Source organism: Orcinus orca, chromosome 16 (genome assembly GCF_937001465.1).
Source record: "Orcinus orca chromosome 16, mOrcOrc1.1, whole genome shotgun sequence".
Taxonomy (NCBI): Eukaryota; Metazoa; Chordata; class Mammalia; order Artiodactyla; family Delphinidae; genus Orcinus; species Orcinus orca.
In genome coordinates, this window is record NC_064574.1 from 72,334,372 (window position 1) to 72,349,242 (window position 14,871).

At 54.0% G+C, this 14,871-nt stretch overlaps 2 protein-coding genes across 4 annotated transcripts in view; one reads left to right on the forward strand and one right to left on the reverse strand.

Annotated features, from left to right (window-relative positions):
- BCL7C (BAF chromatin remodeling complex subunit BCL7C) overlaps positions 1 to 7,121 on the reverse strand; it is a 41,000-nt gene extending 33,879 nt beyond the window's left edge. The window contains exons 1-6 of one of the 2 annotated variants that reach the window (XM_004268702.4): positions 6,793 to 7,087; positions 6,163 to 6,241; positions 5,721 to 5,829; positions 5,466 to 5,627; positions 3,930 to 4,015; positions 3,180 to 3,375 (exon numbers count right to left, since the gene is read on the reverse strand). In XM_004268702.4, coding sequence (XP_004268750.1) covers positions 3,250 to 3,375; positions 3,930 to 4,015; positions 5,466 to 5,627; positions 5,721 to 5,829; positions 6,163 to 6,241; positions 6,793 to 6,884 — 654 coding nt within the window. In that variant the 5' untranslated portion in view covers positions 6,885 to 7,087 and the 3' untranslated portion in view covers positions 3,180 to 3,249. Of the gene's footprint in view, positions 1 to 3,179; positions 3,376 to 3,929; positions 4,016 to 5,465; positions 5,628 to 5,720; positions 5,830 to 6,162; positions 6,242 to 6,792 lie in introns of those variants that run through there. The other variant, XM_012532695.3, reaches the window with a different exon arrangement.
- Positions 7,122 to 9,869: 2,748 nt separating this feature from the next.
- CTF1 (cardiotrophin 1) lies at positions 9,870 to 14,232 on the forward strand. 2 transcript variants are annotated; one of them, XM_004268704.3, is made up of 3 exons: positions 9,870 to 10,130; positions 11,312 to 11,430; positions 13,081 to 14,232. In XM_004268704.3, exons 1-3 carry the CDS (start codon positions 10,106 to 10,108, stop codon positions 13,546 to 13,548), a joined length of 612 nt encoding a protein of 203 aa, XP_004268752.1. In that variant the 5' UTR covers positions 9,870 to 10,105; the 3' UTR covers positions 13,549 to 14,232. The 2 variants fall into 2 exon arrangements, with proteins under 2 accessions (XP_004268752.1, XP_033282095.1); XM_033426204.2 differs by lacking the exon at positions 9,870 to 10,130 and having other exon boundaries at positions 10,140 to 11,430.
- The last annotated feature ends 639 nt before the right edge of the window (positions 14,233 to 14,871 follow it).

Here is a 14,871-nt window from a genome sequence, read left to right on the forward strand (position 1 = left end):
GGAAGCTGAGGTTTGAAACACAAGAAGCCATCTCCCAGATGAAGAGGGACGAGAAGGGCACTCCTGGCCAAGCAAACAGCATGAGCAAAGCCGCAGAGGTGAGGAAAAAAGCAAAGTGTCTGGGGGTGATTATAGGCAGTTCCAAGGGTAGCTGTGCAGGGATGGGAGGAAGAGGCGGAGTGTGGTACCATCCTGCAGGTAATGACGGGACTGGAGGGTTCTAACCCCGGGCAGCATCGTGGGCAGATTTGGGCTTCCGAGACCGCCCAGCTGCTGGGTGGACAATGCATTGCTGATGGGCCAGAGCGAAGCAGGGAAACTCACTGGTGCCTACCAGCAAAACAGTGGGGCCCTAAAGAAAGGGGCAAGTGGGAGGGTTATTTAGGACAAGGACTTAACGGGACAGGGTGACTCATGGGATGTTGACTCTGACTTCTGGGTGCTCCCATCTTAGCCAACTCCTGGGATTGTGGGCCATTTCTGGGGAATCCCAGAGGGGATGCTGGGAACAGGTGGGGAGAAGGGCTAGGCTGAGGATATGTGGGACGTCTCGGTGGAGATGTCGTGAGGCATTTGGCTCTCTGAGCCTGGAGGTAGGGGGCAGAACTGGGAGGCAGAGACTTGGGAACCATTAATTCAAGGAGTAGGTGGGACCTAGCAGGGAAAGTGTTCGTGAAAAGAGCTAGGCCAGAGCGAGAGATATTTAAGGGATCGGGAAAAGGAGAGAGTGACATAGGGGAAGAGAGCACTGGAGGCTAGGGCCTGAGAGCCAAGGGTGAAGAATTTCCAAAAAGAGAGTGTGGATGTGGGGAGCGGAAGGGGATGGCATGGCAAGGTGATGGTCAGGGATATGGCTATGGAAGAGATGGCTTTTAAACCAGGTTACAGAGTAGGCTACAGAAAAGGTGAGGGCAGGCTTGGGCTAAGGGACAGCTGCCTGGGGACTGGGGCCTTGGGCTAGGAGAGGGATAGGAATGGGGAAGACTCATACTTCAGCCTTTCAAGCCTACTCAGAAATGACTCTTCCTCCCCAGTCTCACTGGCAGGTGACTCTCTGGCCTCTACCCCTACCCCCTAATATCCTCATCTGTAAAATGGGGTAATAGGAAAAACGGCTGCCATTTGTTGAGCACTTACTATGTACCAAGCCAAGGACTCTCTCTCCATGTATTGCCTCATTTAATCCTCACAATAATCTCACCAGGCTGATGTTACTATTATCCCCATTGTACAGATGAGAAAACTGAGGCACAGAGAGGTTAAGTCACTTGCTCAAGGTCACACAGTGAATGAATGGTGACGCTGAGATTCTAACCCAGAGCCTGAATTCTGGGCCTTAACACTGTACTACTAATCCATACAAAGCACTTTACATTTTACAGAGCACTCTCATCACCACATGAGGTGATTCAGGGGAATAACGAGATGACCCACACACCCTAGAAATGGCTGAGATTTTTACCACATGTGCTGAGGCTGAATAATGGCCCTCCAAAGATGTCCAGGCCTTATCCCTGTGAATATGTTACTTTACATGGCAAATAAGATTCTGCCAATGTGATGAAATTAACAATCTTGAGCTGGGAAGATTAGCCTAGATTATGCAGGTGGGTCCAATGTAATCACAAGAGTCTTTAATAGAGGGAGGCAGGAGAGTCAGAGAAGCAGATGTGACAATGGAAGCAGAGACAGAAAGGGAGTTTGGACGATGCTATGCTGCTGGATCTGAAGATGGAGGGAGGGGCCATAAGGGATGCAGCTGGTCTGCAGAAGCTGGAAAAAGCAGGCAAACATGCTTCCCTACAGTCTCTGGAAGGAACCAGCCCTGTCGACATTTTTACTTTAACTGACTGAGAGTAATTTTGGACTTCTAACCTCCAGAATGCTAAGATAATACATTTGCATTGTTTTAAGCCACTAAAATTGTGGTAATTTGTTAGGCAGCAACAAGAAATGAATGTACCACATCACTGCACACCTGGCTCCCCTGGCCAGCCTGGCTCAAATATCACTACTGAAGCTGCTGGAAACACCCTGAATATTTTTAAAAGTTCTTTAAAGCTTCAATTTGGTCTTCTCTGAACCTCAGTCTCTTCCTTTGTTAAAAATAAAAATAGGAAAAAAAATAAAAATAGGGCTAATACACCTGACTCTGACTCTCTTGCAGGCACAGAGTGAAGGTACCCTTATATTATTTGAAGTTTCCCACAACCCACTGCAGCAGATCAGGCCTAGTTATTGTCCCCATTGCTCAGATGAACAAACTAAGGCTCAGAGAGGGGAAACAGCCAGCATAGAGCCACACAGCTAGCGAGTAACAGAGCCAGGACTTTAACCAGGACTTCTGACTTCAGATATACCACACTGAGGTACATGTCTCAGAGTCATGCTTGTGTGCCACCTACTCAGAGAAGCCTTCCTGGACAGCCTCAGCCCATTCATTAATTCATTCATTCACCCAACAATTGCTATGACTGCTCTATGCCTAGTGTGCTGCTAGGCAAGGCTGGGACCAAGCTCTGCTCTCAGGAGCCTACAGCCTAGTGGATGAGATAGACACACAAACCAACCATCCCCAAACAGCCTGATAAATGCTGAGACAAAGGGAAAGGAGCACACGGGGTTGTAGGAGCCCGAAGGGGAGAAACTCACTGAGCCTGGGGAAGGCTTCCTGGAGAAGGTAGTGACTGAGCCGAAGACAAGCAAGATTCAACCAGAAGTGTGGGCAGGGGCTCCAGTGGAGGAATGGCTAAGCAGAGGCAGGGAGGAACGATGCTGTAGCTTCCTGAGGGCAGGGAATGGGTTGGGTCATCCCAGGCCCCAAAGTCCCTCTGGGCTTCTGTGTTCCTGTGTGTGAATGGGAATCACGGGCCTAGCTGCCCAGAGCTTTGGTAATTGCTGGGCCCAGGGGAGGGCTGAGCAGGAAGAAAAGGGGTCCTGGGATTCCCAGAGCAGGAGGGCTGAAGGAACAGTCAAAGGTAAGGGGGACAGGACAGGGTGGAGGGAGTGCTGGGGAGGCAGGGTCCTGGCTCAAACCCCTCTTCCATGTCTGACTCAGGGTGTGACTACAGGTAGGTCCTCTCAGAGCCTCAGTGACCCCATCTGAGAAATGGAGCGTGAGACAAAACTGTCTCCAAAGACCCTCCCCAGCCCTGACGGGGAAATGACATGACACAAAATTACAAAAGGGTCTTTATTTGTAAAAAGCCAAAGGGACCCCTGGGGTGACAGGACAGGCAGGCCGGCTTCTCAGGGGTCAGGGGCATTTGGGCAGATGCGCTTGAGTGGGGGGGCGCCCTCCGAGTCCTCTGTATCACCCTGGGCTGCCTCGGGGACAGGTGGCACTGGCTCAAAGACGGGGTAAGCTTCAGGGGCCTGGAGAGGAAGGGTGGACAGGCATGAGCTCCACCCAAACCCAGGAGTGCAGCCTCCTAGCCTATGCCTTCTCGAAAGCCTCCACTCCACTCCCCTCCCGGACCCGGGAGTCTAGCCCAGGGCCAGGGCCCCAGGACGCAGATTAAGTAGGGCGCCGGAAACAACAACAACACCATTTGGGGGAAAGAAGTTGATATTTGATATTTCTCGAAAACGTATCACGGTAGTCCTTGTGGGAAAAGTCAGAAGTTTGTGGGGGACTTTCTTAAGCTAATTACATTCTTAGGATTAAAAAAAAAAAAATACTTGGAGGTGCACCATGATCTTTTCAGGCTTTTAATGGTCTCAAATCAGCCCCAATCCAGCCCGCAGGATTTTGTTTCTAAAACACCCTTTTCTTTTCAGTCCCAAGAACCCAGCCTTATAGCCTTTAGCTGTGTCCAAGGTCTACATTTCCCACCTGGACCTCAAGAGTGCAGCCCCCAAGGCTTTGGCTACCCCAGAGCCCCCATTCCCTCCAAGACCTGGGAGTCCAGCCTCCTGGACACTCTCACCTCAGCCTCCAGCAATTCCGGAACAGGCTCCTCCTTGGTCAGCATTGGAGGTTCATCGGTGCCGCCCGCAGTTATGCCCCCAGGATCTGGAACATGAAATTAACAGGTGTTCCCTGAACAGCTGCTCTGTACCACAGCACAGACCAAGAGGGAAACACACCAATCACATAAGCCCGCGGGCTGTGGGAGCACTGAGTGGGGAGCCAGTCACCTGGCTGCAACCCAGGAAGAAAACACAGGAAGGACATTTAGGTGGGATCTTGACGGGTGAGTAGATTTGATCAGATAGACAAATGGGGAGCTGGAGTACATTTCAGGCAGAGGGAACAGAAGCTTGGCAAGCCCAGATTCTGGGGTTGGACTGCCTGGGTTCGAATCCTGACCCTGGGCAAGTGACTTAATTGCGCTAAGCCTGTTTTCCCCACCTGTAAAATGGAGATGATTACAGTAATTACCACATGAGACTGTTTTAAGAATTAAATGAGATAACACAGGAAAAGTACAGTGCCCTGCACACAGGAAGTGTTCGATAAATGCCAATTATTGTTTTTATATTAGTAAAGGTACACAAGCGTGTGGTATGATCTAGACAACACGGAACACAGGCCCAAGCCATGGTGTTCTTGGAAGGGAACAATGAGGTCAGCAGGGGACAGTTTACGAAGGGCCCGGAGTGCCAGGCTGAGAAGTCAAAGGTCACAGGCAGCCATTGAAGGCTTTGAAGCAGGAAAATGACCTCGTCAACCTTGTGCTCTGGTAGCTGTGTGGGTCCAACTGGAAGACAGGAGACCCAGGAGGCTGGAGCTGGGTGCGGGTGAGAGAGATGACGGAGCCTGGGAAGGCAGACACATTGGGGAGGTGAATCTGACCAGATAGGGGATTGACTCTATGGGAAGAAAGAGGAGCTGAGGAGGACTCATACCCCAGATCCTGGCTCACTGGCTGTGTGAGCTTGGGCAACTTACTGAACCTCTCTGGGTTTCGGTTTCTCATCTATAAATGGAGATCATAACCCTCACAGAGTTGTTGTAAGGATTAAATGAGATAAAACATGGAAAGTGCTTAGAAGGGTGCCTGGCACACAGTAAGAGCTCAATAAGTATTAGCTGTTATTATCTCTTATTATTAATCACTCTTACGATTATCACGATTACTTATTCCTTAGCAAATATTTATTAAGCACCTACTATGTGTTCCATGGTGTTCTGAGGATACAGCAGTGAACAAGATTGATATGGGCCCAACATTCAGGAAGTGACATGAGGTGGGAGTGGCAGAGAAAGATACTTAACTAGTAAAATGCTAAATTTACATGAAAACCTCAGACAGTGCTAAGTTATCCACAGATGCCAAGAAGCCAGGGGAAGGAGACAGATAGTCGCTAGAGGAAGGGCGGTGACTTTCCACAGGACTCAGGGAAGGCCTCCCAAGGAGGCAACACAGGAGGGGGAGCAGGTCGAGGGGTAAGCTGGTGGCTTCGACCTTGGAGAGAACAAGATTCAGAAGAGAGGGCTCCTGGGAGGCACCTGGTCCTACCTCTCTCCTGGCCCAGCTGTGGGGGCTGAGCATCCTCCGGGACCCCTTCTGGTGGTCCAGCAGGTGACACAGGGCGGCTGGGCTGGGGGGTGCCCCCAGGGCTGGGATCGGTGCCCTTTTGCAGGGAGCCTTCCGAATGGAAACTCTGGTTACTGTTCTCATCTGTGGGAGCAAAAGCAAAAAGGGTTGGGCCTGAGGCCTCCAGCCCCCTCCCTCAATCCCCACAGCCCCCCACATCTCAGCATCCCTACATACCATTGAGATCGAGCAGGATGAGAGGGCCACCCGCTCGGGGACTGGCGCCCCTGCCCCTCCGCTCCCGGCCTCGGGATCTCTCTGCCCCGCCACCTGCCCTCCGTCGCTCCTGGGGGTTAGAGGGCTAAGGGTCAGAGTCAGCTTTCTAGTTAGCACTTGCAAAGCCCCCACTGTACAAATAAGCAAACTGAGGCACAGAGAAGCAGAAGGCCCTGCATGAGGGGACAGGTTGTGCACACTGGGTTAGGTTTTGAACTGGGGTGGGGTGATTGGGGTCTGGTGTGGGGGGAGGGGGAAGAGGCGGAGTTGCTACTAATTGTTAACATCTGTCCGGGCTCCTGCATTTGAGGTCTGAGTGGGGACTGGAGGTGGAGGCCAGGGTGGGGAGGGGCTTGCCTGAGGCTGCACAGAGGAAGGGCCTGGTGTGGGAGAACTTGCTCACCTCCTCCTGGGGGTCCACCACTGGCACCCACTTGAAGATACGAAGGGAAGTGTCGCCCACAGTCACCCAGCGCTTCTCCCTGTGGGACGGTGGGGGGACTGGGTCAGAGAGGCCTGAGGAGAGAGCCACCCCAGGAGCTGGACACATCTGGGGATACCTGTAGAGGTGGTGGTGGTGCCGGAGGGAAGGGGCAGTTTTGCTAATGGGACATAGTTAGAGGGAGAAACCCTGCAGACCCGAGGGTATAGATGGGGGGTGCCTCTAGAGAGAGAGTGTGACTTGGGGTCATGGCTCTGCAGACCCCTGGGGTATATACGTGGAGAGCGCGACTTTGGGCCGGGCTGGGGACCAAAGCAATGAAGATCACTCTGCATACTTGCGAAAGGAGTGTCAAAGCTTCAGGGGGCGGGGCATAAATGGGGGCTCCAGCCTCGGGAGGGCAGGGCTGGGGAACACGCTTTGTAGACCCCAGGGTGTAGCCAGGAGAAGGAAGATAGAGCCCTGCAGATCCAGGGCGCAGCTGGGAGGCACACCTAACACCTGGGGGCCACAGCTGGCGAAGGGGGGTAGACGTATCTGGGGGAGGAGTGGCCCATCGTGTCCCGTCCCTGGCCCCGGGGCAGCGCTCACCATCTCCGGACCTTCTCGATGGTCGCCATCACCTTCTTGATGTCATCCTTGGCCCGGCTCCGGGTCTCGGCCCGCACGGTCCGGCCGGCCATGCTGGCGGGGCTGGGGCCGAGGCCGAGCCCGCGGTTGGGCCGCCTCCCGTCCGGCTGGCTCAGGCTCGGCGCCAGGCCGGGGCGCCGCTCTCTCGGCCTGTCTTCTCTCCGGGAGTTGGCCGCGCCCTCCCTCGCTCCCCAAGGCTTCCGCGAGTCCCCGCCCCGCTTCCTGCCGCCGCGCCCCGCCCCGGCCCGTCCCCGGAGCGGCCGGGCGGCGCGGGAGGCCAGAGCCCAGGCCTGGAAGCCGGCCGACCCCGCCCCGACCGGGCCCGCCCCCTCGGGGCACCCGGACGAGCAGCGCCTCCTGCCCGCCGCCGAGAGGCAGGTTGGGGGCCGCTGGGCGACTGGACGCGCGCGGTGGGGCTGCGGCCTTGCATTCAGACCACGTGGGCGCCAGGGGGCGCGAGAGGGTGTGTGTCCTGTGTGCTACTGCTGCGCGTGGGGGCGTCCCTGGAACGGGGTGTGTGTGTGTGCACGTGTGCGTGTGCGTGGGTGTGTGTCCCCCTCGCCAGGCTCTCTGGTTCTACAGTGTTCAACTACCCATTCATTCAACAGTCTACTGACTGACTGCCAGTTACGTGCCAGACACTGCAAATACGACTGACTCTCCACCCACCAGAATGGCTAAAGTGAGAATGACGGACCTTACCAAGTGGAGGCGAAGAAGTAGAGCAACTGGATCCCTCATATTTCTGGGGGAGTGTAAATTGGTAGAGGCACTTTGGAAAGCTGGCGGTTTTCGAGTGAAACCCTATGATCCAGCAGTTCCACTCCTAGGTCGTTAACACCCAACAGAAATGCGTGGGTATCAGAACCAAGGGGCCTGTACTGGAATGTCCATAGCTCTATTCATAATAGCCCCAGACTGGAAACAACCCATCGACAGGGGAGTGCAAAATGATTGTAGTCTGTTCAAACCATGGAGGACACAGCAAGGAGAGTGATGTCCTGCTACCCCCAACAACTGGGACAAGTCTCATGAAAGAAGTCAGATACAGCACTACACACTGTATGATTCCATTTATATAAAGTTCAAAGCAGGCAAAACCGGGCTTCCCTGGTGGCGCAGTGGTTAAGAATCCGCCTGTCAATTCAGGGGACACGGGTTCGAGCCCTGGTCGGGGAAGGTCCCACATGCTGCGGAGCAACTGAGCCTGTGTGCCACAACTGCTGAGCCTGCGCTATAGACCCCAAGAGACACAACTACTCAAGCCTGTGCCCCTGGAGCCGGTGCTTCGAAACGGGAGAGGCCACTGCAATGAGAAGCCTGCACACTGCAACAAAGAGTAGCCCCCGCTCATCGCAACTAAAGAAAGCCCGCGGCACAGCAATGAAGACCAAACGCAGCCAACAATAAAAGAATAAATTAAAAACAGACGAAACCGATTAATGTTGTGAGAAATCAGAATAGTGGTCAGCCTTGGGACTGGGAGGGGCTAAGAGGGGGCTCTGGGAACTGGTCATGTTCTGTTTCTTAATCTGGTGCTGGTTCCCAGGGCATATTTACTCTTGGAAAATTCGTCAGGCTGTACCCTTATGATGTGTGTACTTTTCCCTGTGTATATTTTACTTCAATGGAAAGTTTACTTAAAATGAGTGTGTCTTGGTTGATTTTGTTTGAGGCTGTGTTTGTCAGCAGATGCCACCTTCTAAATTTCTGTTGTTACGTGTGCATGTGTTTCAAGGGTGTGGCTATTGTGTCTGTGTGTTTTGGTGTTACTATGTTCAGAGGGGTTAAGGTATAGGAAGGTGGTTATAACAGCATTTCTGGATCCAAACTGCTGAGGTAAAATCCCAGCTGTTCTTGTCCAGTGACCTTAGACAAGTCACTTATTTCTAATTCCTCAGCTATAACATGGGAGTGAGTTAATACCTGTATAACTTAGAACAGTGCCTTGCACATAGTAAATACCCAACAACAGTTTCTGTTAAAAAAATGTGTGATGGTGACTTCCCTGGTGGCGGAGTGGTTAAGAATCTGCCTGCCAATGCAGGGGACACGGGTTCGAGCCCTGGTCTGGGAAGCTCCCACATGCAGCGGAGCAACTAATACCATGCGCCACAACTATTGAGCCTGCGTTCTAGAGCCCACGTGCTGCAACTACTGAAGCCCGTGCGCCTAGAGCCTGTGCTCCGCAGCAAGAGACGCCACCGCAATGAGAAGCCCGCGCACCGCAACGAAGAGTAGCCCCTGCTCACCGCAACTAGAGAAAGCCCGCGCACAGTGTGTGATGCCCCACCTGCTGTGCCCTCTGCCAGTTCATCTCTTTCTTCCTTTATTCTGACAGTCGTCTGCACATGGCAATGTACTCACAGACACGCAGGTCTCCTTCCCAGTTTCTTCATTCACAAACCCCATAACAAGCTGTTGTCTATCGTTTCCCCATCAGACTGTGAGCTCCTCAGGGGGCTAGAGACCAAGAATGGATCATCTCTGGGTCCCAGAGCTCAGGAGAGTGTGGGTGCCTGGGAACCATTTGTGGGGATAAGTAAGTGTGTACAGACCGTTCAGCATTTGTCTGCATCAGGTTAGTGGTTTGACGTGTGGGTATGACTCCCTGTACCTGTCTCTTAAGTTTGTTCCTGTGTGAAAACCCTTCAGTAGATGCGGGTGTGTCAGAAGAATTCTCTTACTGGGTCTGGTAAGGTGAGGTGAGGTGGCCGCCTAGTAGGTGTGACTGTGAAAGCAAGGGCAGGAGACATCTGAGATAGGCCGGGAGGTGTATGTCCGGGCAGGTGTGGCCTAAGCCTAAGGGCCCCCACCTTGGCCTCTCACGCACCCCGCTCTCCCCTCCCCCAGCCAAGAGGAAGGGCAGCACTTTCCTGTCCTGCCAGCTGCTCCCTCTCCACCTCCCACCCCTCCCCAGCTTTCTCCGAAAAGCAGCCCGGGCGCCAAGCCTTCCCCCAGGTCGGAGCCTGAGCCTTCTCCTCCCATCTGACTCAGGGCTGTCTCCCAGGCCCCGGCAACCCAAGCCTGCAGGTCCCGAGTCCACTCTGCAGACAACCTGCCGCCCCCTTCCCGACTAGGCCGTGCATGTAGGGAGCTGAGCTCAGGGCCAAGGAATCCTGCCTGGGGCGGCGGAGGTGGGGTGGGAGGGGGTGTAGATTGTTGGGGTCTGAGCCCTGATTGGCTACGACCGGGCCACGCCCCCACCCTTTTCCCCCTTCTCCCCTCCTCGGCAGGGGGGCGTGGAGGCAACCGGGATCAGCCTGGGGCCAGCATGAGCCGGAGGGAGGGAAATCGGGGTAAGGGGCTGAAGGGCCGGATCTCGAGCGCCGAGGGGAGCAGGGGTCAGAAGGGCTGGAAGCTGGGGTCTGGGTCCCCGCCACCCCTAGGTCCGAGAAGGGAGCGGCCTGGGCGGGGGAGAGCAGGGCCCCGGTGTCAGGTAACGAGCGGGTGAGTTGTGCGTCAGCTGTGGGAAGGGGCAAGCGCCAGAGTTTAGAGGAGGCCTGGGGCTGTGACTTCAGGGACTTGGGCTCAGGAGGTAGATTACCGGTTCGAGTACACCCTGGGGGAGAATTGGGGTCGTGGCTGGGGCAGGACGCCGGGACCCTATCTGAGTACCGGGAAAGAAGCAGAGCTGGGAGCCAGAAGGAGGGGTAAAGTTAGGGGCGGAAGTCTTTGGGCCACAGGGGCTGGTAAGTGACAACAGGAGACGAAAGTCGAGGCTGTTAAGGATGGGGACCCGCGGGGCAAACTCTAGCGAGGGGCGGGTCGGGAGTTGCCGGGCTAGGACTACAGTCCCCGGCATGCCCTGGGCACGCGCGCTAGGCGTCTCGGGAAATGTACTCTTCTTCCCGGGGCGCCACCCTCTAACTTGTGCTGGTTAAGGCCGGTTGCTGATTCATTGAAACTGTACGGTGCCCAGCCCACGGTTTTGCATAGAAGGACCATCAGGGAAGAAATGGCACTTCAGTATCCCAATCTGTAAAATGGGCTTAAAGGCTTGTTTCAATTTTAAGTTCTGTGCTTCGATGATGCTGAATTCCACCAACAATCACTGAGGTACAGAGATACGTGAGCCCTGCCCTCAAAGGGCTCCCATGCTGAGGCAGATTCTCACAGATAAAAGAGATATTAAAAGAACCGCCTTGGAAGTATGAACAAATGGCCTTAAGTAGAAGGAAGAAGTTAATTTAAAGGAGGAGTGAATCTGGAGGCTGCACTGAGGAGGCAGTATTTGAATTTGGCTTTAATAGGATTTTAACCATGATTTGGGGACAGGGAACACATTTCAGGAGAACAACCGTTTGGCAAATGTCTGGTGCCCTATTTTCCCTCAGTTGGAATGGGACAGAACCTGCCTGGCTTAAAAGGTGGAGAATTCAGAGTGGAGCTTCCGGGTTCAGGAAGAGCCAGCCTGGAAGAAGTGGTCAAGAAGGAAGGGGTTGGGGTGCCCTCATTCCTCCCCCCCTTTTCCCACCAGAGGACCCCCAGGCTGACTCCTCAATCTCACCCCTTCCCCACTTGGAGTCCAAGATCCAACAGACACACAGCCTTGCCCGCCTCCTCACCAAATATGCTGAGCAGCTGCTCCAGGAATATGTGAGTGGGGTTCGGGGTGTGGGTACCAGGGGCCTGGGGAATGGGGAAGTACATACAGATCAAGGGGTCCTTGACCACCCATTTTCTCAATCTCACTTCACAGCTGCAGAAATTGGGGCTCCCAAGAGGGGTTAGTAACTGGCCCCTGGCCACACAGCAAATTGGAGGAGGACCCTGTCTGTGCCCCAAATGCCCCTCCATTAGCCTCAGCATGGAGACTCCCTCCTTGGTACTTTAAGACAGAAGCAACCTGAGAGAGTGAAGAGAACTCTGGTCTGGGAGTCAGGAAACCTATGTTCTTAGGCTCTGTGTGATCTTGTCATCTCACCTCCATGAGCTTGGGACTCCCCAGTTGTAAAAGGAGGCAGTTAAGGGAATTCCCTGGAGGTCCAGTGATTAGGATTTGGGCGCTTTCACTGCCAGAGCCTGCGTTCAATCCCTGGTCGGGGAACTAAGATCCCGGCAGGACCAAAAAAAAATAAAAAAGGAGGCAGTTGAATAAGATGAGCTGTGAACTCTTCTACCTGTGTTATGCAGAGACGCTAAGAAGGGGTTTCAATCTAGGGGTAAAAATGCCATCCCAAGAGGACACTTTTACAGAGGAGAAGGATCTGCCAAAATCTTTGGTTGGCCAGAGGACACTGACAAAGGAAACTAGATAGTTCCCCAAAATACTCTGATGTAGTGGAGGGAGGGTATAGTTTTGAATCAGATAGACTGTAGCCCTGCCAACTTGTTGTGACCATGGGCAGTACTAATAACATTAAACATAATAATTTAATAATTATGACAGCAATAGTAAGATAATAAAGCTAGCTTTGTAGTCCTACCAACTTTGGTTCAAATTCCAGCTTCTGCCCCTTCCTAGATGGATGACCTAGGATAAGTCAGTCCCAATACCCTCATTTACAAGACCATGATCATCATCATCACACCTATTATTGGGAAGATTAGGAATAGTGTGTTTAAAGCAGCACAGTGCCTGAACCAGAAGCAAAATGTTAGGAAAGGATAAATGGTATTGTTATAGCATCTTTACAAATTACAAATCACCTTTATCTTTTCATTTGTTCATTCAATTCACATGACAGTTATTCATTGAGCCCCTGGCTGTGTGTCAAGCAGGTGCAGAAGTGGGGAAGAATGGGGGGAGGGAGTGAAACAAACTGGGTCCCTGCACTATCTTCTGTGATTCTCAAGAGGTCCGTGGTAGGAAGGCAGGACAGGGAACTGTTCCCCCATCTTACAGAGGAGACCACTGAGGCTCAGAGAAGGAAACGGTTTTGCACTGAATGGCACAGCTAGTAAGTGGTGGAGACAGGATTTGAAGCTGGGTCTGTCAGATAGCACTAATAAAAGAGCTAACGTTTTTTGTGCCCTTCCAATGAGTCAGGACCTGCCTTAAGCATTTTAACAGGCTCATAACTACCTTATGAAGTTGATATGGTTATTATCTCCATTGAGGAGATGAGGAAACAAAGCAGTGGTGTAAAGCACACGGTGGTTTTTGTTGTTTTGTATTATCTCAAACACAGCCTCTCTGTTGGCAGGAGTGTGTCATTTACGAGATGGGGACACTGAGGACCCAGGAGAGGGGTGGAGGGCTGAGTTCCGGGCGGAGGAGCCGCCCTGACTGCCGCGTCTCCGCAGGTGCAGCACCAGGGAGACCCCTTCGGGCTGCCTGGCTTCTCGCCCCCGCGGCTGCCGGTGGCCGATCTGAGCGCCCCGGCCCCGGGCCACGCGGGCCTGCCAGTGCCCGAGCGCCTGCGGCTGGACGAGGCGGCGCTAGCCGCGCTGCCACCGCTGCTGGACGTCGTGCGCCGCCGCCAGGCCGAGCTGAACCCGCGCGCGCTGCGCCTGCTGCGGCGCCTGGAGGACGCGGCGCGCCAGGCGCGGGCCCTGGGCGCCGCCGTGGAGGCCGTGCTGGCCGCTCTGGGCGCTGAGACCCGCGGGCCGCGACCGGAGCCCGCCGCCGCCGCCGCCATTGCCGCGGCCACTGTCACTGCGGGCGTCTTCCCGGCCAAGGTGCTGGGGCTCCGCGTGTGCGGGCTCTACCGCGAGTGGGTGAGCCGCACCGAGGCCGACCTAGGCCAGCTGGCGCCCGGGGGCCCGGCCTAAGAGCGGGGCACGCGCCGCAGCTCGCGGTCCCCTCCTGGGCCGTCTCCCCCTCTCCATCCCTCTCCATCTCCAGCAGCGTCTCTGTGTTCTCCGACCGTCTCCATCTCTCTATTTGCTTTGTACACTCTCGATCTCTTTTTCTCCCTGGGGCCTCCTTGTCTCCGTCTGTGACTTCCCATGTCTATCACTTCCTTGCTTTCCCCCTCTTCTTCTCCATCGCTTGGGCCTGCCTCACTGAGGATCTCTGTCTCCCCTTCTCCCCATCTCTTGCCTCCTCTTGGCCCCATGTGAGCATGTGTACATCTGCGCCTCATCTCAAGGGGACACCTGGCACTCTGTTTCCCTCTGTCCTTCTCTCTGTCCTTTCCTGGCCAGGGACATGTCTGCTGACCCTGTGGTGGGTGGGCTCCTCCAGACAAATTTCAGCCACCTTCCCCCAGGGTCACTTCACCTGCTGCTCTCCCCCTCCCACATCCCACCCTTTGCGGCCCTGCCTCCTCTGCCTTTGATGTCCTTTCCCTTCTTCCCCTCCCTCTGCCCTATCCCTCCCTGTACCTTCCCTTCCCCCCAAGTTAGGTCTACTGGAGAGAAAAAAAAATCACCCCTTAAAAAGAGTTTTATTTACGAGAATAAGTTAATTTTTTGTAAATAAAATGTTTAAAAATAAAAAGAACACTAAAGTTACCAGTATATATAGTTGTTGAAAATGGGGAGACACCTTTAAGGAGAATAAGGTCCTTGGGTTACAAACTGGTTCCCCCAGACATCCCCAAAAGCCACAGTATAAATAGGAGATTCATGAGAGCCCCAGGCCAGGGATGCCATCTCTCAGCCCAGAACAGGAAGTGGATGTGTCCTGAGCAGGAAACAGATGTGACACAAACCCTTAGTTTTTCAAGAATCAGACGTCCATTGAATAAGAAGTGAAGCCCCTTAAGATGGGAAGTTGGAACAGTGGCCGTAGTCGGAGAGGTAGACTAGGGGAGGAAATGAGCTCCAGCAAGAAGGGAGGCCTAGTTGCTCAGAAAGTCCATATCTTCATACAGGAAGTGAGGTAGACAGAGACAAGAAGGCAGCCCCTGGACCTCCCCGAAATTACAGGAGGGAGAAGGTCTCAGGGAGAGCCCAGGAAGGAGACCAACTGTACTGCCCCGTGGAGTGGGAAGTGAAGCCACTTCAAAGAGATACTTTTTTCCACCCAGGAGGTGAGCAACCAGTACCACTGGACTGGTAATCCATAAAATGATATCCATAGAGTCCCACCCAGATCTGGAAGGGAGGCCATAGGACCTAGGCAGGAAGGCCCAGGCAGTGGCGACTTGA

Bases quoted from the DNA above. Each gene is read 5' to 3' on its own strand.
- CTF1 (XM_033426204.2), top strand. From the start codon at position 11,095: ATGATTTGGGGACAGGGAACACATTTCAGGAGAACAACCGTTTGGCAA. The intron at 11,431-13,080 runs GTGAGTGGGGTT...GCGTCTCCGCAG, and splicing joins AGCAGCTGCTCCAGGAATAT to GTGCAGCACCAGGGAGACCC.